We start from the raw sequence: 27,875 nt of genomic DNA, 5'->3' as shown, positions 1-27,875 counted from the left end.
GAATGGGGCGTCAAGAATGAGGCTGTTTCTTGTAAACATTGTCTTCATAAGATTCAGCTGTAGTCCATACAATAATCTTCTCTTCATACACTTTCCTCTCAGGAGAGTTTTTGGATCATTTTTAGTGGATTATTCATAATAAGGTAAAGGTAAAGGTAAAGGCCCTCCTGTTGATCGTCGATTTGCTCGAGCGGGCCCAGTAACGTCTCCATTGGAGACTTTGTTGTTACTGTGTCTGGCATATCGAATACTCTCGGTAGCTTGCCGGGCTCTCCGAGAGGGGCGGAGGAATCGAACTCGGGTCGACCATGTTGGCCGCTTGTAAGGCGAACGCCCTACCCGCTGTGCTATCGCTCCAGCTCCATTCATAATAAGCAATACAAAATAAATTATTTAGGGGGCAGGCTTATGGGGATCTGGGTGGAAATATTCAAATATGGTGGCTGGACTGGTTTGGAATATTAAATGTAATAAATTATTGTGAATCACTTTATCACTTGACATCCCGTTACTCATTAATTTGCTCGAGCGGACACCAGTAACATCTCCATTCGTCCCTGTCACATGCTAATGTAGTCCAATGGTGTCTGCCCATTCTAGGAACACAAAGAGCCTCAAACCTATCGTTCAGGGCCTTGACAAAGAAGTCTGATCATCTTGTAGGTGGGCGATCACGTGATTTTTTGATATCCCGAGGAAACCAATGGGTAATGGCTCTAGTCCAGTGGTCGTCTCCAAATCTCATAATGTGTCCAGCACATCTGATTTTCCACACCTTGGCAAACGAGACAGCGTCCCTGATTCTTAACTGTCGACAGAGGTCGGAACTCTGGTGGATTCTTTCTCTCATTTGAGTGAAGCGTGATACTACAAGCATAGCTCTTTTAATTCCTCTGTGGGAGACCCAACTAGCGTTCTCATCCTGTTTTCATAGTGCCCAGGTCTCTGAGGCATATGTTAATGCAGGAAGAACAGTGGAATCATAGAGATGTGCCCGGAGCCGGAGGTTCTTCGTCCTCTTAGCTATTTCTTTGATGCTCTTGAAGGTATTCCAAGCCACTCTCTTCCTCCTGCGCAGCTTGGGTGCCAGGTCATTTGTCATGTTGACTTCTTGACCTAGGTACACATAACTGTTGCATTCGGAGATGTTCGTCCCATTGAGAGTGAATAGAACATCAGGAACAAAACTGCTTCTCATAAACATTGTCTTCATGAGATTTAGCTGTAGTCCGACATTTCCACACTCACAGTCGAAGTTGGCCAGCATTTGTGCCGCTTGGCTAATGTTTGGTGTTATTAGAACGATGTCATCAGCAAAGCATAGTTGGTGTAGTTGCCGACCATCTATCTTCACTCCCATTCCTTCCCCTTCTAGACTTTGCATGACGTTCCCAAGGGTGGCACTGAAGAGTTTCGGTGAAATGGTATCGCCCTGCCGAACCCCTCTCTTGACATCAATGATCACTTCACTGTAGAATGGTGAGATCCTGGTAGTGAATCCGCAATACAGCTCACGGAGGATCCTGATGTATTGAGTTTGAACATCCTGTTTGGCTAGGGCTTCGATGACCACTTCCGTCTCAACAGAGTCAAAGGCCTTCTTTAAATCAATGAATGTTAGACAGAGCAGCATCTTGAACTCCTGAGAAACCTCAATGAGCTTGGTTATCGTGTGAATACGGTCGATTGTGCTGAATCCTTTTGGGAAACCTGCTTGCTTGCATGGTTGTCCTTTATCTAGTGTTCTGCCAATCCTATTCAGGATGACTCGAGTGAACAACTTGCAGATGACAGACAATAGGCAGATCGGGTGATAGTTGCCAATGTCGTGGGTGTCTCCCTTCTTGTACAGTAGTACAGTCCTGCTGGTTTTCCATTGGGACAGAACCTTGCATTCAGACAGGTAGCATGTGAAGAGCCGAGCCATTGTATTGAGTACCGATGGCAGATTTTTCAGGTGTTCAGGTCTGACTTTGTCTGGGCCTGGTGCTGTTCGCATCTTTACCAATGAAATGGCGTGTCGGATTTCGGAAGGGAGAACTTTGGGAGCAACATATTCATCCTGAGAAATTTGGTATGTGGGCAGGTGGATGTGGCTATCGAAGAGATCCGAGTTGAAGTCATGAATAATCTACTCCATTGCCCTTCTGGAAGATGTGATAGATCCATCAGGACGTCGGAGGGCAGTCGTCTTGGTCTTGTAGTTGGCAAAGGACAGGCGGGCGTTGCGAATGCTTTTCCCAGCTTCTGCCACATCTGCCAGCACTGCTGCTCTTCTCTCTTTGAGGTCTTCCTTGATCGCTTCTCTGCACTGCTTTGCGAGCTCGAAGCTTCGCTTTCGGTTGCCTGAGGCTTGCGCCAAGCCACATTGGTGAATAAACTCAAGAGTTTTCAAAAACAGGCGTCTTTTTGTGGCTATCTCTCTCTTGGCGTTCTCAGCACAATCATGGAGGTGCTGAACCAGTCAATCGTATTCCTTGTCAATGTTGTCAATGATGGTATCTTCCCATGTTGCTGCAATAGTGCCAAAGAGCTCCCAGTTGGTGGTCGTTCTGGGAGTTCTCTTCTTAAACTTTGCAGCCCTTTCTCTCTGTTCCGTGAAGTAGAATTTTGCACGAAGGAGATGGTGGTCCGATTCTATTTGGAATTTTGGGACAAGAGCAACATCGGTCAGACAAAACCGTTGATTGAATATGATGTGGTCAGTTTCATTGTGGAACCGTCCATGGGGAGACTCCCAAGTCCAACGTTTAGATTCAGCCTCCTGGAACTGTGAGTTACCATGGATGGTCTTGGTCAACATGATGAACTCAGACAGTCTCTCACCCTGTTCATTGCATTCTAGGCTGTGGGTCCCGATGTGGAGTTCTTTCGCTGATCTTTTCAATCCTATCTTGGTGTTAAAATCACCGACAATGATCTTGTAGAAGGTATGGTCTTCTTTATAGAACTTCTCCAGCTCCAGGTAGAACTTCTCAATTCCTCCTTCATCATAATTGGATGTTGGTGAGTAGACAACGGAGATAGAAACTGCCGGCAGTGAGCCACATCTATTCAAGTGTTATCATCTGATTTGGGTTGTTAGGCATTCGAATGAATCAATGCTTATGGCCAAGTTCTTGTTGACAAGGACACCAACACCACCAAAGCCTCTTTTGTTGCATGTTCCGAGGAACAGTTCTTTCCAGTGTCAAAAACAGCGTGAGGGGCTGGAGCAATAGCACAGCGGGTAGGGCATTTGCCTTGCATGCAGCTGACCTAAGTTCAATTCCCAGCATCCCATATGGTCCCCTGAGCACTGCCAGGAGTAATTCCTGAGTGCATGAACCAGGAGTAACTCCTGCGCATCGCCAGGTATGACCCAAAAAGAAAAAAAAAAACGGCGTGATGTGATTGATGCCTTCTGGTCTCAGTCAGACCAATGATGTCATACTTGATCGTGCTTGTACCATCAGGTCCTCAATGGATGCATCCGATGCCAGCGTACGTGCATTGAAAATAGTCATTTTTGTCTTTCTTCGTTTTGGCAGCCTACTTCAGCCTTGAGATTTTATCAGATTTTATCAGATTTTATCAGCCTCTCCTTTCTCATTCTTCTTAACGCTACCATATTGGTAGCTCTTTCAGGGTCAGGGGAATGAGACCCATTGTAATTACTGGTTTTGGCATATTGAATATGCCATGGATAGCTTGCTAGGCTCTGCCATGCGGGTGGGATACTCTTCATAGCTTGCCGTGCTCTCCAAGAGGGAGAATTGTGAATAACTTTATAAAAATAAAATTAAATTTAAAAAAGGGGAGGGGCTGGAGAAATAGCACAGCGGGTAGGGCGTTTGCCTTGCACGCGGCCAACCCGGGTTTGATTCCCAGCATCCCATATGGTCCCCTGAGCACCGCCAGGAGTAACTTCTGAGTGCAGAGCCAGGAGTAACCCCTGTGCATCGCCAGGTGTGACCCAAATAGCAAAAAAAAAAAAAGGGGGGGGTCGGTGGTACAGATTGGGAGGAAAGTGCAAGTAATCACTCAGCCAAAGATTTCCCCTAGATCTTTGAATCTGAAAATGAATCTCTTTTGGAAAGGGCATGAAAACAGAACCTCCTTATACCTCCAAAAAGAAACAGCTGTGGGGCTGGAGCAATAGCACAGCGGGTAGGGTTTTTGCCTTGCACGTGGCCGACCCGTGTTTGATTCCCAGCATCCCATATAGTCCCCTGAGCGTACCACCAGGGGTAATTCCTGGGTGTAGAGCCAGTAGTAACCCCTGAGCATCGCCTGGTGTGACCCCCCCTCAAAAAAAGGAACAGCCGTGCCAGCAAGAGGGACCAATGCCAGGGGAGTCATTTTCAGCTTCTCACCCCCAGCACCCAAATGCCTTACCCTTATCTGTGCACAGTTTCAGTTGCTGAATTTCTTCCTTTGTTACAGCAGCCCTAGAAGACAAAAAAAGAGCCTTCCTGGTACTTGTGCACATAGGGAAGTTGTGCTACTACTGGATCCCAAGCAGGAGGTGAATTGGAGGGTAGAGGCTGGTGATTAGTAGGCTCCTGCCCCACTGAGCTCATGTGTCGCGCTACAGGAAGGCAAAGGCCATATGTCCAGTAGTCACAGCTCCTGACCCTGAAGGTGGGCAAGGTCAAGCTGCCAACTCTTCACTAAATTAATTTTCTTACTCCTTTCTTGGCTTTTCCATTCTGAGCACAGAGCCAGGGGTAAGCCATGAGCACAGCTGGGTGTAATTCAATAAACCCACATCCCCCCAAAAAGATTCATTGCACCACCACCAAAACTCCAGTGCCACCCCATCAGCAAAAATCTACCTCTACTTTTTCCTCTCATAACCTTCCCTTTTTTCTTCAGTAATTATCATTTTCACACAAGTCTTTGTGTTAGCCTTCTTATTTTTTTGTCAGTTTGTTTGCTACAGTTATTCAATTTTATATTCCTGAAACAAATAAAAGCATTGAGTCTTTCACTTCGTTACTTATTTCACTTAGCCCAATCACCTCAGACTTCATCTATTTTGTCCCCAAAGGCACACTTTTAATCCTTTTATTTGTTTACTTGGTTTTGAGCCCCACATATTCCAGCTTGTGGGTGATCTAAATGTAAGATTTAGTTTATTTCCCATAAATTAAAGATTTTCCCCATTTTCTATTTGTTGTTGATTTCTTGTCATATTAGTGTGATCAGAAAAGATCCTTGATATAATTTAAGTCTCCACGTATGCAATAGATTTCTTTTGTGTCCTAATTTATGATGTACCCTTGAGAATGTATAGCTGAGAAGAATGTGTATTCATTTGTTTTGAATTAAAAAAATCCTGTATAGCTCCCACACTCCACAATCGCCACCATGCCCCCCCTCCCCGAGCCAGACTCCACTGCTTTGGGCCAAGCCTCACCCAGAAATTAACATACTGAAAAATTCAGGTATTCCAGTTTTGTGACTGAACTCTCCAGGGTTTCACAGATCAGGATGGGCTACCTCCCCCCATTTCACAGTACTTCCAGAAACCCTGGCAATCACACACACACACACACACACACACACACACACACACACACTCCAAAGTGACCACCCAATTTAACACCAGCTGTATCAGTATTACTCCATTAAAAATTTTGGACTTCTTGGAGCTATATCTCAAAAGAAACCATGTATGTGTATGTATATGTAACACATGCATGGTATGTAACACAGAAGGCAACCAATCTTGATTAACAAAACATAAATACAGGGGGTATGGTGCCGCCAGCAGGTCAGTCTGTACCTGTGAGGCGAGTGCATCAGCAGCCCGATGGTGCCTTCAGACTTCCAGATACCCCAAAATTGCTGCTGTGCCTCTGGCCAGACCCCAGAAACTTAGGGCAAAGTTTGCCAAGAAAGAAAATGGCCAAAAGTTAGGTATGTGGGAAACACACCCACAAACCACCTCCGGCTCAGCTATATAATTGGAGGTAAGGCCTCTCTGGTTCCTGATTGAACTGCTTAATGGCCATGATCCCAGAGACACAGAAACAAATCTCAAAACCCAGCGGCTTTTGGCAGAAATGCGTCCGGTCCCTGCAGTAGGTTACCGTTGCTGGGCCAAGCCAGGTGGGACTAGGTTTCATGCCTTGGCCTGTTCCCCCCAGTGGCCTAGTGGCCGCCATCTTTCAGAGCCACTGGACAGTCAGGTTTGGGCCCCCAGTGATGAGATATTTTCGGTCTCACAGAATGGGGGTGGAGCTGGGCCTGTCCTCCCCACCCCAATGAGACCCCAAGTCATCACCCACGAACGGCCTCTCTGGCTCCTGATCAAGCTACTGAATGGCCATGATCCCAGAGACTCAGAAACAAATCTTGAAACCCAGTGGCTTTTGGCAGAAATGAGTCTGGACCCCACAGTATGTTACTGTCGCTGGGCCACCCCAGGGAGGAAAGGGTGTTGTCACTCCATCTGCTCCCCGTTGGCAGCTCGGTGGCTGTAATACTCCAGAGGCCATTGGACAGTCAGGCTTGGGCCCGCAGTGATGAAACTTGTTGGGCCTCACAGGATGGGGGTGGAGCCGGGCCTGTCCTCCCCACCTCAATGAGACCCCAAGTCATCGCCCACGAACGGCCTCTCTGGCTCCTGATCAAGCTGCTCAATGACCATGATCCCAGAGACTCAGGAGCAAATCTCGAAACCCAGTGGCTTTTGGCAGAAATCCCTCCAGATTTAAGTGTTAAAATTTCAGAATTTCAAAATCACATGGCCCTACTGCAGCCACGCGACATCATATGTTATTTGTAACCAGCAATAGAACACAAATTGTCTACGGTTGCCTTTTCAGCAGATCTGAGTGTTGGGGTAAAATCCCAAATAATAATGGTGGGTCTGGTGTCAAAATATTGAATGTGATCAAAGTAGAGAGAGAGAGAGTAATGTGGAGATCATCTGCCCCACAGGTAGGGGGAGGGTATGGGATGGGGGTATACTGGGGTTTTTGGTGGTGGAGAATGGGCACTGGTGAAGGTGTGGGTGTTTCATTGTATGACCGAGACTTAGACCCAAAATCTTTGTAACTGCTTTCATGGTGATTCAATAAATAAAATTATAAAAAATGGAAAAAAAAGTAAGGTGGAGTTCATGCACAATTCAATCAGCTAAACAGTGGTTGAATAAATAGTAGTACTCCTACATAAAAAAACCATAAATACAAAAAGCTTAACCTGTAATAACATCTCAGTAATCTCATATGTATGAACTTAATGGCTCCATGGTGAGATACAACAATTTTCACTAACTTTCTTGTAAGGGAATATTTTTTGGTCATTCAGTTAAAAAACATTGATAACCAGCAATATAAATAATAAAGTTTTGAGGGTCTGCTATAGGGGCAAGCTTGAGGGGTGGTTGGCAAATTTGGAGACAACGATGGAGGGAAGGTGTAATGGTGGTGGGATTGGTGCTGGAATATTGGATGCCTATAACAAATAAGCATGAATGACTTCGTAAGCCACATTATTTATATAAAGTGTAAGGGTAAAATTTACATATGTAGGCTTTATCTATTCCATGTAAACTCCAAAATATATTAATACAGAATTGCTCTAAAAGTGTTATTAATGATGGCGAGACAGGGGCCGGAGAGATAGCACAGCGGGCAGAGTGTTTGCCTTGCACGCAGCTGACCTGGGTTCAATCCCTGGCATCCTATATGGTCCCCTGAGCACCACCAGGAGTAGTTTCTGAGTGCAGAGCCAGGAGCAACCCCTGAGTATCGCCAGGTGTGACCCAAAAACCAAAAAAAAAAAAATGGCGAGACATTATTATTACCACAAGATTATTACTGTAACAAGTATAACATAAAATTTAATATAATATACTTCAGATTCCAGAGTTGAAAATATATATTTAAATGATAATAGACTTTAATATTGTATTAACTGGTTTCAATTTTCTTATTTACAAAGGTCAAAATCATGTAGTACTCACTAACTGACCCTTACTAATTAATTTTCTGATCATTCTATTTGCTACTTCTTAAAGTTTTGTTCAAATAAGCAATATAAAGTAAATTTGTTAGGTGCCAAAGGGCAGGTTGGGATTGGGAGGGAAACTGGGGATATTGATGGAGAGGTCACACCGGTGGTGCTGAAACACTAAATGCTTGAAACAACTGTATAATGAACAACTTTGTAAATCACAGTGTTTTAGATAAAAATCATTTTAAAATTTCTGCACATCAAGTACATTTCATTAATCTTTACACCTATAATTCCATTTTTTTTTCTTTTTGGGTCACACCCGCCAATGCACAGAGGTTACTCCCGGCTCTGCACTCAGGAATTATTCCTGGTGGTGCTCCAGGGACCATATGGGATGCTGGGAATCGAACCCAAGTCTGCTGCATGCAAGGCAAATGCCCTACCCGCTGTGCTATCGCTCCTGTCCCTATGATGCCATTTTTTGTTGTTGTTACTGGAAGCTTGAACATTTTGTCTCTTTTTCTCATTGAAAGTCTATTTTATCAGATAAGAGAGAATAGAAATTCCTGTTATTTTCCCTCTGCCTTGTTGGTTTAAAACATCTGACTCCAGGCTCTCTTTTGAGTTTTTGCCTTTGTATCTGCTGGAGAGTGATGAGGATATTGAAAAGCACTATTGATCACAGTATTGTTTGTGGGGGGCAGAGTGCAAAGAGCCTACTGGGAGAGGTTCATGCTGACCTTCCGCCATTTTTCTGTTTTTGCCTGTCTGTATCAAGTCTGTATTAAAGTTGTCCACTTCTGAACAAAGACCACTATTCAAAAGAAGATACAAAAAAATGGGGGCTGGAGGGAAAGCTTAGGCGGTTCAACATCTACAAGCCTAGAAAGCAAAGAATAGGGTTTATTTGTTTGTTTTTAATATGCTCAATTTCTGCTAGCAGTGCAGTCTTCCTGCCTCCTTTAAAAGGTCACTGATGTTATATACTATTATTTCTAGTCTCTGTTCTCCTCCAGCTAGGTCAGGTCTACCAGTGGAAATAGTGGATCCTGAGTGTCATACTGCAGGTTCCCTCCTTAACTTCTCTTCTCTCCTCCCTCTACGCACCACAAAGACCATCTTGCAGATAAATGAATGCATGTATCTCAGGCAAACTGACTTTGAGCTGGTGAGGATTTTTTGGTAATATGTAGCTGATTTCTGAATGTGCTTTCATGGGGAGCTTTGCTTGCCTGTGTCTGTTTTGCTGTTTAGCCAGAAATCTCCCAGAAAGAACTTTAAAACTAGGAAGATCATGCAGTAAAATCTAGCCTAGAGATATTATCTCTTAAGGCTACACCTTTTTGTTCTACAAAAAGGTGGATAAAAGTTGTTTTATTATTTATTTATTTATTTATTTATAGTGCAATGTTATTTTATGTTTTTGCTTTTTGGGTTATACCCAGCGATGCTCGGGGTTACTCCTGGCACATGCACTTAGAAATTACTCTTGGCGGTGTTGGGGGGAACCACATGGGATGCTGGAAATCGAACCCCGGTCTTACGTGTGCAAGGCAAACGCCCTTCATGCTATACTATTGCTCCGGCCCCATGCAATGTTATTTTAATAAATATATTTTTTTCTTTTTTTTATGTAGGAGTACTGCTATTTATTCAGCCACTGATTAGGCTGATTGAATTGGGCATGAACTCCACAAAAGTTGTTTTATTTTTTAATCTTAGAAGTTAGTATGCATCATGAGAGAAAACATTTTCTTGTTCCTACTTTTCTTGCCATATATATCTTCCCCCCCTCCAAAGTCATCATGAATTACAAAGTTATTCATGATTGGGTTTCAAGAACACAATGTTTCAACACCTATCCCTTTCCCTCCATTTCCCTCCACCAATACTCTCTCCACCAGCCTGCCTCTATGAGAGGCACTTTTGTATAAGTTTTGATACTGTGGTTTGCAGTACTGTTACCAATAGGATTTATGCATAAATAACACTTTACTGACTTTTAGTGCCCTCTTCCTCCTGGTGGAACACTTTCCTCCACCATTGTCGTAGTAGTGTTCCCTTCCCTGTCCTACTTCCCAACCCTTCAAGTTTTGCCTTTTATTCTTTTATGTCCCATTCACTTCCTGCATTTCTGTGCCGTATTCTTGGCCCCAGTAAATACTTTTTATAAAACGTATCAATGCCTGTCTTCGAAAACTCTCGAGCTCATTTGCCAACGTGGCTTGGCGCAAGCCTCAGGCAACAGAAAGCGAACGTCCGAGCTCACAAAACAGTGTAGAGAAGCAATCAAGGAAGACCTCAAAGAGAGAACAGCAGTGCTGGTAGATGTGGCAGAAGCTGGGAAAAGCATTCACAACGCCCGCCTGTCCTTCGCCAACTACAAGACCAAGATGACTGCCCTCCGATGTCCTGATGGATCTATCACATCTTCCAGAAGGGCAATGGAGAAGATTATCAATGACTTCTACTCGGATCTCTTCGATAGCCATGTCCACCTGCCCACATACCAAATTCCTCAGGAAGAATATGTTGCTCCCAACGTTGTCCCTTTGAAATCTGACATGCCATTTTGTTGGTAAAGAAGCAAACAGCACCCTGCTCAGACAAGGTCAGACCTGAACACCTGAAGAACTTACCGTCAGTACTCATCAATACACTGGCTCGGCTCTTCACACGCTATCTGTCTGAATGCAAGGTTCCGTCCCAATGGAAAACCAGCAGGACTGTACTACTGTACAAGAAGGGAGACATCCACAACATTGGCAACTATCTCCCAATCTGCCTGTTGTCTGTCAACTACAAGCTGTTCACTCGAGTCATCCTGAATAGGATTGGCAGAACACTAGAGGAAGGACAACCATGCGAGCAAGCCGGTTTCCAAAAAGGATTCAGCACAATCGACCATATCCACACGATAACCAAGCTCATTAAGGTTTCTCAGGAGTTCAAGATGCCGCTCTGTCTTACGTTCACTGATATAAAGAAGTCCTTTAATTCTGTTGAAACTGAAGCAGTCATCAAAGCCATAGCCAAACAGGGCGTTCAAACTCAGTACATCAGGATCCTTTGTGAGCTGTATTGTGGATTCACTACCAGGACCTCACCATTGTATAAAGAAGTGATCATTGATGTCAAGAGAGGGGTTCGGCAGGATGATACCGCTTCACTGAAACTCTTCAGTGCCACTCTCGAGAACATCATGCGACAACTAGAATGGAAAGGAATGGGAGTGAAGATAGACGGTCGGCAACTACACCACCTCCTCTTTGCTGATGACATCATTCTAATAACACCAAACATTAGCCAAGCGGCACAAATGCTGGCCGACTTTGACCATGAGTGCAGAAAGGTTGGACTACAGCTGAATCGTACAAAGACAATGTTTATGAGAAACGGTCTCGTTCCTGACATTCCATTAACTCTCAAAGGGACAAACATCTCTGAATGCAACAGTTATGTGTACCTAGGTCAAGAAGTCAACATGACAAATGACTTGGCACCTGAGTTGCGCAGGAGAAAGAGAGCGGCTTGGAACGCCTTCAAGAATATTGAAGAAATAGTTAAGAGGACGAAGAACCTTTGGCTCCAGGCACATCTCTTCGATTCCACTGTTCTTCCTGTACTAACATACGCCTCAGAGACCTGGGCCCTATGAAAACAGGATAAGAACGCTATTCGGGTCTCCCACAGAGAAATCGAAAGAGCTATGCTTGGAGTAACCTTCTTCACTCAAATGAGAGAAAGAATCCAGAGTTCCAACCTCCGTCGACAGTCAAGAATCAGGGACGCTGTCTCGTTTGCCAAGGCGTCGAAAGTCAGATGTGCTGGACACATAATGAGATTTGGAGACGACCGCTGGACTAGAGCCGTTACCGACTGGATTCCATGGGACATCAAAAGATTGCGTGACCGCCCACCTATGAGATGGTCAGACTTCTTCGTCAAGACCGTGAACGATCGGCTTGAGGCTCTTCGTGTTCCTAGAACTAGCAGACGCCAGTGGGCTACATTAGCACAGGACAGGGACAAATGGAGACGTTACTGGCTCCCGCTCAAGCAAATTGATGAGTCAAGGGATGTCAAGTGATCAAGTGATCAATGCCATCCAGCACTTTCTCTTTGAACTACAGTTGAGTTCAACCAATGAAATCTCTACAGGCAGATTTAAGGTGGAGATTTTTTCAGGTTTATATTTTGTCCATTATGTGTCTGTAATAAAGGTTATTATTCCCCATACATCCTTTCATATAGTTACATTTCTCTCTTCTCTCTTTTCTGTTTTTCTCTCTCTGAATTAGTAGTACTCCCTTGTTCCCTTTATCCCTTCATACTTGCTCTTTAGATCTCTGATATGTCACCATCACTGAATCTCCCATACTGTATATACATAGTTTCCAGTTTTGAGCAGGGAGGGGTGACTGGGCCACACCCAGCCTGCTCAGTGTTTACTGCTGACTCTGCCCTCAAGATTTAGGCCCTGAGGGATCAGGGGACTGTATGTTGTGCCAAGGATTGAGCCAGGGTTGGCAGCAGGCAAGGCAAGTGCCCTGTGTGCCGTACCATCTCTCCAACCCCATTCCTCTCATATTAATGAAATACTTTGAGATAAATACTATTGTTTCTCACTTTTTTCAACAGGTTAATTACTGTGCCAAGAAGGCACAGTTGCATCTCAAATGGGAGCCAAAGATTTTAGTAGCTTTGGCTCTCATTTGTAATGTAGCATAGTGTTACTTACTAGTCTACTTATTACAAAACACTGTCCACACTGTCCTCCCGTTGTTCATCGATTTTTGCTCAAGTGGGCCCAGTAACGTCTCCATTTTGAGACTTGTTTTTACTGTGTTTGGCATATTAAATACATCACGGGGAGCTTGCCAGGCTTTGCCGTGTCTCGATAGCTTGCCGGGCTCTCTGAGAGGAGAGAAGGAATCGAACCCGGTTCAGCAGGGCTGGCTGCATGCAAGGCAAACGCCCTAACACTGTGCTATTGCTCCACCCCTACTTATTACAACAGGATCAAAAATTTATTTATTTGTATCCTTTATTACTACCTACTCCAGGGACCCACACACAATAAATAATTGTATTAAATTTGTGAGTCAGGGGCCAGAGCAACAGTATAGGGGGTCAGGCACTTGTCTTGTATGTGGCCAACCTGGGTTCAATCTCCAACATCCATATGGTTTTCTTAGCTCTGCCAGGAGTGATCCCTGAGTGGCAGAGCCAGGAGTTAGTCCTGAGCAGTGCTGGGTGTTGTTAACTTTTGTGTCTGGTGTGAGATAGTGGTCTTGTTTTATTTATTTATTAGTTTTTGCATGTGGCAGTTTTACTCACATCATTTCTTAAAGGGATTTTTCAAACTTCACGTTATGCTCTTAGTTCTTTGTTCATAAATTATTTGACTATATTTGTGTTGGTTTATTTCTGGGCCCTCAGTTCTGTTGCATGAATCTGTATATGTCTGTCTTTATTTTAGTAGCATGATGTTTTTATTGCTATCACTTTATAGCATATTTTAAATGCCTCTGATTTTGTTCTTCTCAGGTTTGTTTCTTCTACTTGTAATCTTTGGTAATTCCAGAATATTAATTCCAAGTGTAGTAGATTTAGTAATTCCAAATGTTTTTTGTGTGGAGGGGGAGGTAAGGTTGGGCCCACGTGTGGCAGTGCTCAAGGGTTATTTATGGCTCTGTGTTCACAAGTGACCCTCAAAAGTGCTCAGGGGATCATATGTGGTGCCAGGGATTTGAACCCAGTCTTGGCTGCTGCAGTCACATGAAGGTAAGATGCATTTTGAACTTCTGATCTCTAAAACTCAAAGATAATGAATTTATATTGTTTCAAGTCACTAAATTTATGGTCATTGGTTAGGGCAGCTTAGAAACTAGGTAGGTTAGAAGGATGTTCTTCTGCAACACTGACACAGTACTGTCAAAATCCTCTCAAAGCACCCTGGACTTTTCAACTCTATGTCGACTTAAATAATAGATTTCAGAACTCAGAAGAACCTTCATCAAAGACTTGTGGTAAAGGAGCGTGTCTAAGGTTACATGGTTAATTAATTGTAAAACCAGGGCAGGAACCAGGGAAGTTTCCAGTTTCTCTTGTATGTATATGAACGAACGACAGCGAGCTGTCTAAAAATGAGACATCTCCTAATACATTAGAGTGTGTTTATGTTTACTATGATATGCAGAAGTGACTTAGAAAGGGGCAGGACTTGTTATTACACATTTTACTTTATAGATGTAGATTTTTATTTTTAAAAAATATTACAACATTTGAAGGCTAATTAGAGTAACTACCTGGTTAGGAAACAGAAGAGGAAAGATTCAGTATTTTTGCCTGGGGAGTGAGGTCGGGTAGAGATTTTTAGATTCAAAAGAGAGATTTGAAAGGTTGAGCTGTACATTATTAAAATATGGAGTCCAGGACCACTCATGAATGATAACTCTGAGAAACTTAGCTCATGGCTAGCCCTGAGAAGAACAATGCCCTGGGGAGAACCAACTAAATCATTCTCTTCAAGGATCCTAAGCATTTGGATAGGGTGATATTGTTTGTTGGTGCCTTGAAGTACCAACAAAAGAAAATGAAAATCCTCTCTGGGGAAAAAAATCAACATGGGTCTCACATAATTTCCTCAAGTATTTCAAATATGATTTTTAGCACAGAAAAGAAATCTAGGTGACAAGATAATATGAGGTCCAACATAGCAATGTTTGATAAATAACTAGAATAGAGAACCATCAGACCTAATAGGATTCCAGATCTTAGAATTATCCGTGACCCAGATAGTATACCAGTGATGTCTAGCATGTTCAAAGAGATAAAAGCTAAGACTGATTGTTTTGTAAAGAATTAGATGTTATAAAAAAAAAAAAAAGTAAGCCTGGGGCAGGGAGAGATAGCTTAATGGGTCCAGCAGGCTCTCCAGACAGAAGGCAGGGGATTTATCCCCAGCACTGCATGGCCCCCCAAGCACTGGTGGAGGTGACTCCTGAGTGCAAAGGTGGAAGTAGTAGCTTGGCACCACCAGGTGTGATTCAAAAACCAAAACCTGGGGCTGGAGGGATAGCACAGTGGGTAGGGCTTTTGCCTTGCGTGGTTGCCTTGCATAGTAAGGCATGTATTGCTGAGCCACATCCCTAACCTCTAAACTTATTTTTAACATTTTAAGTTGCCTTGCGATCGGCCAACCTTGGTTCAATTCCTAGCATCCCATATGATCCCCTGAGCACCGCCAGGGGTAATTCCTGAGTGCAGAGCCAGGAGTAACCCCTGTGCATTGCCAGGTGTTACCCAAAAAGAAAAAAAACAAAAACAAAAACCAAAAACTCATAAAAAAAAAGAAGACTAATAGATTTTCAGAAGAATAGCTACAGAAATTCTAGACTTAAAAATTATTTTAGGGGCTGGAGAAATAGCACAGCGGGTAGGGCGTTTGCCTTGCACGTGGCCGACCCGGGTTCAATTCCCAGCATCCCGTATGGTCCTCTGAGCACCTCCAGGAGTAATTCCTGAGTGCAGAGCCAGGAGTAACCCCTGTGCATCGCTGGGTGTGACCCAAAAAGCAAAAAGAAAAATTATTTTAAAATAAATTTGTTTATTTTACTATTCAGGGGTTGGAGCGATAGAACAGCGGTAGGGCGTTTGCCTTGCACGCAGCCAACATGGCCGACCCGAGTTCGATTCCTCTGCCCCTCTCGGAGAGCCCGGCAAGCTACCGAGAGTATCTCGCCCGCACGGCAGAGCCTGGCAAGCTCCCCGTGATGTATTCGATATGCCAAACACAGTAACAAGAAGTCTCATGATGGAGACGTTACTGGGCCCACTCGAGCAAACTGATGAACAACGGGAGGACTGTGACTGTGACCGTGAACTATTCAGGGGGTTAAACCCAGGCCTCATGCAGTAAGGCATGTATTGCTGAACCACATCCCTAACCTCTAAACTTATTTTTAAATTTCACATATTTCTTTTTGGTTTAAGGGCCATACCTGCCTCTGCTCAGAGTTTGCTCTTGGCTCCTGGCAAACCTTGAGGGATCAAATGTGGTGCTGGGCATTGAACTGGGTTGGCTGAGTACATGGCAAATCTTTTAACTACGGTACTATCTCTCTGCCCCCTAAAATTATTTAAAAACAAACAAACAAACAACAATTAATAGCTCAATAACGAATTTAATATCATAAGAGAGTAATCTCTCACTTTGTGTTGGGGGGGAGCTCTTCAAAAGATAACGCATGGGAGAGACAAAAGGATGCACAATTTAAACAGAGAAGAGAAATAGTAAAGATATAAGACATATTTAGCAGAAGTTATAGAAGGAGAGAAGGGGGTACAATACATATTTGAAGGGAAAGTGGTAGATGAAAATTTTCCAGAATTCTCATGAGAGGCAGCAGTCCATATATTCAACAGGTCCAGAAAGTCCCAAGCGTCATAACTAAAGCAATAACCAAAAACACACACGGTAAAAAGGCAGAAAAGCCAACTTCTTAGAATTTTTAAAGAATGGTAAAAGCAAAGAGTTGGGAAGCAGAAACCACTTTCTAAGAAATAGTACCTACGATGACATCTGAGATCTCACACTCGGCAATCAGAACCCTGGAATGACTCAAGTGGGCTAAGGAACATAAACCGCTTCTATAGTTGCGTTGCCTTCTCTATCTTCTTGCCCTTTGACCTCCAAGGACCCTAGAGATTACTTTGGGCCCAGCAGGAACTGAATCGTGATCTTCCTAACCTCAAAAATCGCCAATATAACCATACCTGCACAGTCCCCTTTGCCTAATAAAGTAACCCATTGTGGGAATTAGCACGAGGACTTAGAGGTGGGCCCTTGTTCACCACACTCGCACATTTTTCCTCCTGAGGTCTTCCCGCCCTTCCTTCCCCCCTCCCCCCAAGTCCTTGGGCCGAAAGTGAAGGGGGGTTTCCAAACTTGCAGCAGAAGCTGAGGTCATTTTCCCCTATTCCCTCAGGGTGAGGTTAATATTATTACCTCAATTTCAAAGATTCAAAAATTGACCAGGACAGGTCGGGGGTAGGGGTCACTCTAAGTGTCTGACTCCAAACTATAAGCTTGTAGACAGATAATCAGCTCCCTAACTGGGACGGACAGAAACTCTCCACCAAACCCCAAACAGATGCAGTCTGGGCTCATCACTCATTGTCTGACTTCTGGCTACTTTGTACCTTAAGAAACACACTCCAGTTTAGGTGGGGGAGTTTTGTTTATTTTTGTAACAAGGATTTGGTCGGGTGGAATAAAGGATGGGGGGGGGGCGGGTTTAAAACTGAAGAGGCACCTTTGGAGCAAGCATTGCTGTGGCAGAAGCTCTTTCTGACTAAACATGTGATCTGGGCTTGTCGTTTAAGATTCTCTTAGGCCTCAGTTCCCTGGTCTGCAAAATGCCATTTGGCTCAAAGGACATCTTTCCCAGTGACCTCCCGATGCGGGCATTCTAGGGTTCTAAGAGAGAAGTCCCTTGCAGGACCTGCCTCCCACCTTTGGGAGGTGAGCTCTGACAAAGAGGCAGGCCAGGGAACGGGTGTGTTGAAGGGTCTCGGTTCAAGAAGGCACCGATGCAAATCGGAAAAAAAAAAAAAAAGAAAGGAAAACGTGCAGTGCAACAGAGCGGAGAAGGGGGGTGGGGGAGACGCCTCCGAGGGCGCACCAGCATGCAAAGAAACCGCCGCGTGCAAATGAACTCCGGAGCGAACCGGCGCGGAGCATCTCGGCGCCCGCGGTGCTGCGGGTCCGAGGCGGCCGGGATCCGGACTCTGCTCTCGCGCGAGGGGCCCTCCGAGAATGCCGTTACACGCGGTCGGGGAATTATTGCCGACCCGGGTCCCCCGGGGGCGGGCAGCCCCGGAGACCCGCCCGCGGCCGCCAGCCGGGCCCGTCCTACGAACGTTGGCGTGCGCCCGCGGCCACGCCGGGAGGGGGCTCGGCCCCCCGCTCCTCGGGGACGCCCCGCCCCCCCGGCGCCCAGGCCCGCCTCCGCCCGCCGGGACGCGGCTTTTCTTCTCCGGGCGCCGAGCGGCCGCGCTGCTGCAGAGACGCCCGCCGCCCCCGACCGCCCCCGCCGCGTCCCTCGGGCCTCGGAAGTGACGCAGCGCGCCCCGCCCCCGCCGCCAGATCCGCTGCTGCTGCCGCGGCGGGCGGACCTGCAGGAGGCGGCGGCGGCGGCGGCGGCGGCCGAGGCCGAGGCCGAGGGAAGATGGCGGACGGTGTGGACCACATAGACATTTACGCCGATGTGGGCGAGGAGTTCAACCAGGTAGGTGAGGCCGCGGGCCCCCACGCGGCCGACCGCGGGCGGCGGCGCGGCCCGGGGCCCCTCGCGGGCCGCGAGCCGGCGGCGGGGGGGAGGGGGCTGCAGACCGTGCGCTCCCTCGGGCCGCCCGTGGGCCGCGCCGCCCGGCCCCGGCGCGGCGCCCGCCTCGGCCCCTTCGTTCTACCGCGTCGTTTCGCGGCCCGCGGGCGGGGTGCGGCGGGGCCTGGGAGCGCGGCCGCGGGCCCCGCCGTGCAGCCGGCCCGGCCGCCCCTCCCTCCCGCGCCGCCCCTCGCTGCCCATTGTTGGCGGCGGCCGGCGGCGCTTCCCGCCCAGCTAGGCCGGGGCCGGCATGTGCGCGGCCGGCGAGCCGGGCCGGGGCCGGGCCGCGGGGTCGACGAGGAAGCCCGGCCGGGCGCGCGCCGGCCGCCGTCGCGCCCCGCGGCCCTGCCGCTCGGGCTCCGATTCCTCCCGCCGCTCCATTTTGTCTCCCGGCCGCGCACGGCGGCCTCGTGGAAGGCCGCGGTCCCGGCCCTTTGTATCCCGCGCGCCCGCTTGCCCTGGGCGCTCCTGCCCGCTCTGGCCGCGGGTTTCGGCATGGCGCCTTCCTCCTCTTTCTCCTCCTCCTCCTCCTCCTTCTCCTCTCCTTTCTCCTCCTCCTCATTCTTCTCCTCCACCTCCTGCTCCTCCTCCCGCTTTCGGAAGGCGGCTTCGCGGTGGGCACGTTTGCAACAAGTCCTTGGACTTTCGGACCCATAGACCGTGGTGGTGGTGGTGGTGGGAAACACCACCATCACCAGCAAACTCCCCCTCCCCCCCCCAAAAAAAAAGAAAAAAAATTAAACCGAGTCGGCGCGCTCAGCCTGTCGCGGTGGTCCGGGGCTGGCCATGCCCCGGAGGCCCGGTACTTGCTGGCCTAGGTGATGCCTGGTAGCCCGGGCTAGGAGGAGAAGTGGCCTCAACCGGTGTGGATGGACCCGAAAAAGATGCTGTCGCTCTCCGAGCCTTCAGAGGAGTCTTTCACGAAAGAACGCGCAGCCGCATTGCGGACGGTGGTAGAGTGGCCCACGGAGGGGTGGCCGCCGGGACCCGGTGCGCCCTTAACGCCAAGGAGCCTTTGGGCGGGAGGGGCGAGGGTGCTGCGGGCTCGGGCCCGATCTCGGACTCGGCTCGGCCTCCCTCCCGGTACGAGGTCGGTTCCGAGCACAGACGTGCGGGTTCCACGCTCGGGGCCCGCCACGCTTCTGCTTTGCCCAAAGATCCTCTTAGCCTGTTGTATGTTTCGTTCTAGTGCCAAAGCAACCTATATTTTTTTGGGGGGGGGGGTGTGATTCCCCCCCCCCCAACTCCCGGTCCCTATGAGAAGCTTCATGCATTGCCACTGGTTTTTAAATACCTCTTTTTTTTTAAGTGGATTTAAAATTTTTTTTTCCTCTAGGAAGGATCTTATTTGTGACGAACTTTTTTTTTTTTTAAACTGGGGGGAAATGAGAAAGTTTTATACACAAGTTCTTTGTATCCCTTAGTATTAGAGAAAAATTTTCTGGCTTCTAATTGACTCCTCCTCCATTAAAGTCTTGGTTGCCTTTAAATGTAACCCCTGTGATCAAACATGAAGTTTTAACTTTGTTCCTTTTTCCCCCTCCCGTTGTGTGCTAGTGTTTGGGGTATTGGATACCCGAGTTGGGTCAGTGACAGATGGGGAAATTGATCTTGAGTGCTACAGTCAGATTCTGATGTTTCTAAGGTCAGCAGAACAAAACCTCTAGGAAATTTCTTTTCCTTTTTAAATTTTTTTTTTAATCAGATAGGTGTAACATTGCTTTCAAAAGAGGTCAGTCCTTCCGGTGAAGGAACATTTAGAGAGTCCTAATGCTGTCTTCATTTATTTTCTTTACAAGAACGTACATTTACTATGCCTTTCTGCCCATAATAAAGGAAGATTTGGGATACAGTTTCAGAACTGGCGCTTGATTCACTATTTTCCGTAAAATATTTTTAGGCTTTTGCATGTTTAATTTGGGGCGGGCATTTTTTCATTCATAGAGCTAGCTGGATGAAGTGATACTTGCTTATCCCTGTGCAGTCACTAGTGCACACTGAGCAGGAGGTAAGAAGAGATTAAAATTTTGTTGCCTGGTGAGGAATTGCTTTGGGGTTCTTTTTTGTTGTTGTTGTTGTTGTTTTCATTTGGCTTTTGCCTATAGCATTGTATCTTAGTTGTACATTTACTGGTAACTGATAATTTTGAATAGAGTTAATGGGAGAATTAGACTTTGTTATACTTCTTCACATCTTTGTTCCTTCGACCTGTATGCTATGTTAATTCCTGAAGAAAATATGGCTTACTCTCAGAGGTCATCCTATTTAAAAACAAACAAAAAGCTGCTATTGCTGAATCTGTTTTCCAGTATTTCATCAGGATTAGAGAAAACAAAAATTATTGCATTTCATTAGCGGGTGACCCTTGTTTCTGGCTGCTATATTTAAATTCTGAGTTTAAATAAAATGTTACTCTGGGTGTGTATGATCAGTCTTGAATTATCTTGGCATCTAAACTGCTCTAAACAGCTGAAATAAATCTTTATTCTCAGTTCTAATTGTATCTATATAGTTTGAAATTCTGTGTAGTCTGTATATTCCAAATAAGGTTTTTATGTATATGTGTAAAATACATAAACATTTCAGGAAGCGTGAGGCATTTAACTATGTTTGAAGAGAAGTTACTTTAGTTTGGATGGGGTGTGAATAAACTGGCAACTGTAGAATTCCGTTCTTCAGTTGAATTTAAGAAGGTTAAAGTTGGAGAAGAGAGATGCTCAAGTTCTTAAATCGAAGGTCTTTGGATGTTACCAAACAGAAAACAGTTGTGCTGAGTGGAGGGCAAACTTAAATAAACTTCTAACTGCTTCAATAATTGTGGACTTAAATGACCAAAAGTGAATAAATTTTTTCACTTGTTTAGTATATATTTTTTAGTATCTGTTAATATGCCAAGAAGGAGGAATGTAAAGCCCTTAGAATAGACTTGTAAAGTACACTGTAATGAGAGTGAAAGACATCTCCATATTCTCTATGATATTGTCAGCTCATGGACTTACTGCACATAAGACTTTTTGTCAGTTTTTGTTGGTGGGGGAAGGAATTAAAAATTTATGAATTTTAGGAAAACCATCAAAACTGCTTATTTGGGGATTTAAAACTTTTTTTGTTTTTGCTTTTTGGGTCACACCCGGCGATGCTCAGGGGTTACTCCTGGCTCTGCACTCAGGAGTTACTCCTGGTGGTGCTCAGGGGACCATATGGGATGCTGGGAATTGAACCCGGGTCAGCTTCGTGCAAGGCAAATGCCCTAACCACTGTGCTATCGCCCTAGCCCCTTGGGGATTTAAAACTCTTAATGAAGAAGTTATTGATGATAGGTCATTGATAGTATTTTAGTATTGCTGATAGTAATCTGGCGCAGCTTAAAAAGAAAAATAGATGGTATAGTTTTTAGAACTTACAGATCCTCATAAATCACTTTACTTAGCTATTATGTTTATAGCTATTAAACACATTCTTGCCAGTTTACTAACCAATTTTAGAAAATTGTTAGATTATTATCGTTAAAGTCTTAGTTTTGATAAGGTTATTAGTTGAAAATTTCTAGAACAGGGATGTGTGGTCGAGAATAAGGTAGTTGATTTTTTTTTTCTTTTTGGGTAACACCTGGCGATGCACAGGGGTTGTTACTCCTGCCTCTGTACTCAGGAGTTACTCCTGGCGGTGCTCAGGGGACCATATGGGGTGCTGGGAATCAAACCCAGGTCGGCCGCGTGTAAGGCAAACGCCCTACCCGCTGTGCTATCTCTCCAGCTCAAGGTAGTTAATTTTTAAAGAACTTGGGTAGCGATATTTTGGGGAGTCTGAACTCTTGTCATTTAGGAAAGGTAGTTCATTTGATTGCCTATGGATTATCCACATTGTGCTTTACGTGTATTTTTATAGAGTTGACTTACCTTGAATGGACTTTTTACAGGAACTGCAAACATTTTAATATCTCCCCAGATCATAATTAGATTGAATTTTATGTACCAGTATTTTGTAAATGTAAAATTTCCCCTTATATTTCTCCAAATGGAAATAGCTTATATTTTTTTAAGGGTTTTGTGCTGTTATTAGTAGTGTAATGGTGCAGGAATGGTACTACTACAATTTAGAACCACCAAAGAAGTGTTAGATCTTTCTGGGAAAATGAAGAGTATACTAGAGTTAAATCTGATCATCTCAACATTGGTATACATTATTTTGTATATTAGCAGTTTATAGAAGATGAATGGGGGAGATGTCTTAAAATAACCCTGGAGGAGAGGGGGTAGTTATAACCAGGATGGTGGGGGGGGAATGAGATAAGCTACTGTTACAGGAACCAGTAAGTTTTTGTTATTTTACTAGCCATATTTTTTAGTATTCTCTCTGATTTGGCAACAGCTGTTGATAGAACACGTTAGAACAGTGTTTCTCAACTGGAGCCATATGCTGAAAATCATATAAATGGCCTGTGCGTGTAGGGGGTCAACTGTAGGATCAGGACATAGGAGAGAAACAGGTTGGGAGGGGAACACAGTCTGAAAATGGTTGAGAAACACTGATCTAGGGTATCAGCTTTTGTGAGTCTTGAGAAAATGTCTGTTGCCTTTAGAATGACCATTGTGACTGAATGGTAGGGAATGAAAAAACTAGGGCTACACTTTTTTTTTAAAAACAGAATCTAAGAACTGTTGCCCTCGAGAAGTTTAATGTGCAAGCTCTTTTCGGTAATTAGTGATACACTGTGAAAAGTATATAATTAAAATTGGGTGGCATTTCAAATAGAGGGATAATAGTGATATTTTCTTTTAAAAATATTTATTATCGATACTTCAGAGTAATAACTGGAAAGACTCATGGGTGAATTTAACATGTCGATTGACTATTTCTCTTTACAAAGTAGAAGTCTTTTTTGTTTGTTTTTGTTCAGGAGACTTTAAGAGTTCTCTTAAAATGACCTGTCTATATATTTTGCCTAATGTTTTGTCCCTTTTGAAATGGGAACAAATTAGGATCTGTTCTGTAATTTTTTTTTAACCTGGAGGGTAGGTGTGGTATTCTGAAGCTGAAAGGGAAGATCGCTGGTACTAAAAAGAGCACGTGCTTTGAGTTGCCTTTTTAGCAATGGCGGCAAGTGTGTTCAGATTCATCAATATTTTTTTCACCAAGTTCAAATGCATATCGTTGGGGCTAGAAGTACAGGCTGTGGCTTTGGAACAGAATGACGATAACTAGTCCACATGGAGCTCAGACCCCAGGACCATGGTTTCAATTAGCATCAGACTTCAACCCATTGGAAGCAGTCCAACTACCAGACAATGTGGCTGATCCTAAATACTGGTAGAATCATATCAATATGGAAAATTGGTTGGTGTCAACATAGGATTTCATGGACGGACAAAAATAGTAAGTGTTTGTGATTCACCAGGTTAGTGTAGCTGTAATGTTGCTTGTAAATTATTGTCTACTTAAGTAAACAATTTTGTAGATTTACAAGTAATGAAAAAGCAATTGTGTTAACTTATTCTGTGAAAGTTTAAGTTGAAATACTTTTAGTTCTGCTAATAACACATTCTTTTTCACCCTTCCTCAGACCATATATTGTGCTTATAGTCTCTGCTGAAATGGATTGAAAACACAGCTCCCTTTCAATGATAGTAATAATTCTATTTCATGTATAGAACAGGACTGCCAGAGTGTAAAGTACCCACTGCCCCTTTGTGGGGCGGCTTTTAGTTTCTTAAATGTATGGAACCACAGCTGCAACCACGCCTCCTGAAGCTTCAGCTACACTGAAACTTCATAACAAAACTCACCCTCCTCTTCTGATTCTCACTGTCACTGCAGTATGAGCATGTTACTTTGTTTAACAAAAATGCAATTCTGAAAGATTGTTTTATTTTGGTTTTACTGTGCAAACAAAATAGGATTATGACATTGTTCAGGGACTTTGTTTCTGCCAGTGCTAGAGATGGCCCTGTTTTCTGACTTAATGAGATCATGGGTCGCTTATTAAATGTCTTAAAGACATTCTGCCTCATTAAAAAATTGCTATGGAAAGATTCTATTTTGTAATTGAATAACAAACTCAGTTACAGTGGTGGTTTTTTTTTTTTCAGATTTCATGTTCCTTTGACTATGTACATAAATAATATTTCCCCTTATAGTTGTTTGTTTTTTTTCCATTTCTCTCAAAAAAAAATCTGTTCTGGCTTCTTAATAATAAAGCAATAGGGCGCCGGTGAGATGGTGCAACAGGTAGTGTATTTGTCTTGCACCTAGCTGTCTGGGGTTCAGTCCCCAACACCGTGGTCACAGAGCTTGCAGTAAGCTCTGAGCACGTCCAGGTGTGTTCCAACCCCCCCACCCCCCAAAAAAAGCAATAATAATAATAAAGTAATAGATGCGTTCTCTATTTACAGTTTTATATACACTTTCTCTATCATTGTGTAAATAGACTCTAAAATTATTGGTTATTCCTGTTTGTAACAATTCATCCTTAATAAATTGTAATAATGGGACAGCATTTCTCTGAACTCCAGTGTGTTCTATGATAATGGTAATTACATCTCGTTACCTTATTTCAAATACCGTGCCTCATAAGAAGAAAGTAGTTCACATCAACTTAGGTACTTAGTGGTAGAGAGAGAGGAAGATTAAAAATAGAGCTTTTCCTCTGACATCTGCCAATCAGGTCTGTGGCCCAGGAATGATTACTAAAGGCAGAAGCGTTGTGTTCACCAGTATCTACTTGTCATTTTTACTGTGCTTATTTGCAAATTGACTCTCCCTTTTTTATTTTTATCCTCCTCCCATATCTGTTCTTCTTCTTGGCTTATCATTTAGGCATGCAAGTCACATCCATTTGTTGGTGGGTTTTTTCCATCCTAGTGTCACTAAATGGCAAGGCTTTCCTTACTTGATCCTTGTTATTCACTTTTCTCTTGCTAATTGTGTGCATAGTCAGGTAAGCATGAATTCTGTGTTGAGCTGTGTCTTGCTAAATACTAATTTGGATAGTTTGCCTGCAGCTTGTATTTTTTCACCCCTTCATGTTTCATGGCATTTTGAATCATCTACATACTCATATTTCTTCAGCTTAAGTTCATTCTGCTTTTTTCTTTAAAAAACAAAAGGGTATAACTTTCACAAGGGTGAAAACAACTCATTTACTGCGGAGGGGTGGGAGGAGCATGTGTCTTTTCTGCAGTTAAATGTTAAAGCTTTATAATACAAAAATTCTGATTTTTGAAAGTATCTTAAAGCTCATCTGGTTGTATTTATATTTGCTGTGTTGACTAGTGTTTACTTCCAAGGAAAATTTTACATTGTACCTTTATTTTTTCTCCGTCATTTTCCCAGAGGAGCATTACTTCCTATTTTACAATAATAATATGAAAATAGTGTTTACATATAGAAATTTGCTCTGTAGGCACCCTTCAAGACTATTTGTGGAATAAAGTGAGATTTGTACTGGGATTTTTGGGACTTAATCTTCTACCAGATTTTTAAAAACGAAATGGTTAATCGTTGAACTACATGAATTACATTCATTCAAAAATTCTGTTGTAGTCAAATCTTTTTGGTAATAGCTTGACTGCTGTATAATCTAGAGCATTATTTCTGTATCTCAGGAAGCTGAATATGGTGGGCATGATCAAATAGATTTGTATGATGATGTCATCTCTCCATCTGCTAATAATGGAGATGCCCCAGAAGACCGGGATTACATGGATACTCTCCCGCCAACGGTTGGAGACGATGTGGGTAAAGGAGCAGCACCCAATGTTGTCTACACGTATACTGGAAAGAGGATTGCATTGTATATTGGAAATCTAACATGGGTAAGTAAATAATACATGAATTATTGTAATTGATTTTGAACTGTTCTAGATGTCTTAATTGATGTTTTTCATCAGTTTCGGTTTTGGGCAACTCCTGGCAGTGCTGTGGGGACCATGTGGATTGTTGGGGATCGGGTCCAGATCAACTGCTTACAAGTCAGGTGCACTGCCTGCTAACAGCACTCTCTCTCCAGCCCTTTTTCTCCAGTTTTTCTTTCTTTTTTTTTTTTTTCAATTTGAAGTTTTTAGATAAAAATGCTTGTTTATGCTATCTCTGAGGAGGGAAGTCACGGTCCTTCCATTCATCAATTTGCTCGAGCGGGCCCAGTAACGTCTCCATCGTGAGACTTGTTGTTACTGTGTTTGGGCATATCGAATACGTCATGGGTAGCTTGCCAGGCTTTGCCGTGCGGGCGAGATACTCTCGGTAGCTTCCCAGGTTCTTCGAGAGGGGCGGAGGAATCGAACACGGCTCGGCCGGGCCAGCTGTGTGCAAGGCAAACGCCCTACCGCTGTGCTATCGTTCCAGCCCCAGGAGGAGGGAAGTATACCTATAAAATGCATAAGTTGCTTCCTAATTTTGAGTGCTAGTTAAAATAATTGACTTAGTCTTCAAGTTATTCTTTTCACCTTACTACTACTTCTGTATTTAAGCTATTCCAATTAAAAAAAAGTTGATATAAGATTTTAGAACAAAGACAATACAATACCTAAAAATCTTTCTTTAAGTCATATTATAGACTTGTTCTATTTCTGCTTTTAGTTTTGAAGTTTGATATGTGAAATCATACAGATCATGTTTTGATTTGTACTCAGGATTGTTTTTGCATTTTATTAATGAATATTTGATATATATCTTGTATCAGATCTTAAATACTCACTTTTTTTTTTTTTTTTTTTTTTTTTTTTGGCTTTTTGGGTCATACCTGGCAGTGCACAGGGGTTACTCCTGGCCCTGCACTCAGGAGTTCGTCCTGGTGGTGCTCAGGGGACCATATGGGATGCTGTGACTCGAACTTGGGTCTCCTGCATGGAAGGCAACCTGCTGTGCTATCGCTTCAGCCCCCAAAATACTCACTTTTATGGTCTTACACACACACCTATAAAATATACATAAGCACACACTTGGGAGTTTAGAAGTTGCCTCAAAATCAAAACAGCCATTTTTCATTTTGGTGAGGAGGAGACTTCCCAAATAATGCTGGAGTGCCCTGTGATACAAACCAGACTTGTAGCCCAAGTGCTGTGGCCCAAGGATGTGGGGCTGCTTGGATTCTGATCCATACTTGGTGATGGGTTGGGGTCCTCTAGGACTAAAGACCCAGCAATGCTTGGTACCAGGGATGGGCTGACCAGCTCTAGACTATCTCTCTGGCCCCCTATCACATTTTTAATAGCATTTTGTTTTCAATGGTTTTAGGTTCTTTTGTTTTGGGGTGACACCCAATTGTGCTCAGGGCTTACTTACTCCTGGTTCTGCTCAGGGATCTTTCCTGGCAGACTCAGGACCATATGCCCAGGATTCAATCTGGGCTAGCCACATACAACTTCTGGGACATCTCCATTATTTGCAGATGGAGAGATGACATTATCATACAAATTTCTTTCCTTCTGCCCATTATATTTAGCTTCTGAGATATAGAAATAATAACCTAGATTATACAGTAGTCAAGCACCTTATCCTTTGTACTGGTGCTTCTACCTCAGAGGTTTTTTA

General features: G+C 44.1%; 1 protein-coding gene across 4 annotated transcripts in view; it reads left to right on the top strand.

Moving 5' to 3' along the window:
- The first annotated feature begins 18,000 nt into the window (after window positions 1–18,000).
- CPSF6 (cleavage and polyadenylation specific factor 6) overlaps window positions 18,001–27,875 on the top strand; it is a 34,390-nt gene continuing 24,515 nt past the window's right edge. Inside the window, exons 1-2 of one of the 4 annotated variants that reach the window (XM_056130799.1) lie at window positions 18,001–18,248; window positions 25,949–26,158. In XM_056130799.1, the coding sequence (XP_055986774.1) occupies window positions 18,189–18,248; window positions 25,949–26,158 (270 nt within the window). In that variant the 5' untranslated portion in view covers window positions 18,001–18,188. The remainder of the gene's footprint in view (window positions 18,249–25,948; window positions 26,159–27,875) is intronic. The other 3 variants (XM_056130796.1, XM_056130795.1, XM_056130798.1) reach the window with 3 other exon arrangements.

The sequence above is a fragment of the Sorex fumeus genome, unplaced genomic scaffold (genome assembly GCF_029834395.1).
Source record: "Sorex fumeus unplaced genomic scaffold, SorFum_2.1 ptg000081l, whole genome shotgun sequence".
Taxonomy (NCBI): domain Eukaryota; kingdom Metazoa; phylum Chordata; class Mammalia; order Eulipotyphla; family Soricidae; genus Sorex; species Sorex fumeus.
Note: the sequence above shows the minus strand (reverse complement) of the source record. Positions and strands in the feature narration are given on the sequence as shown.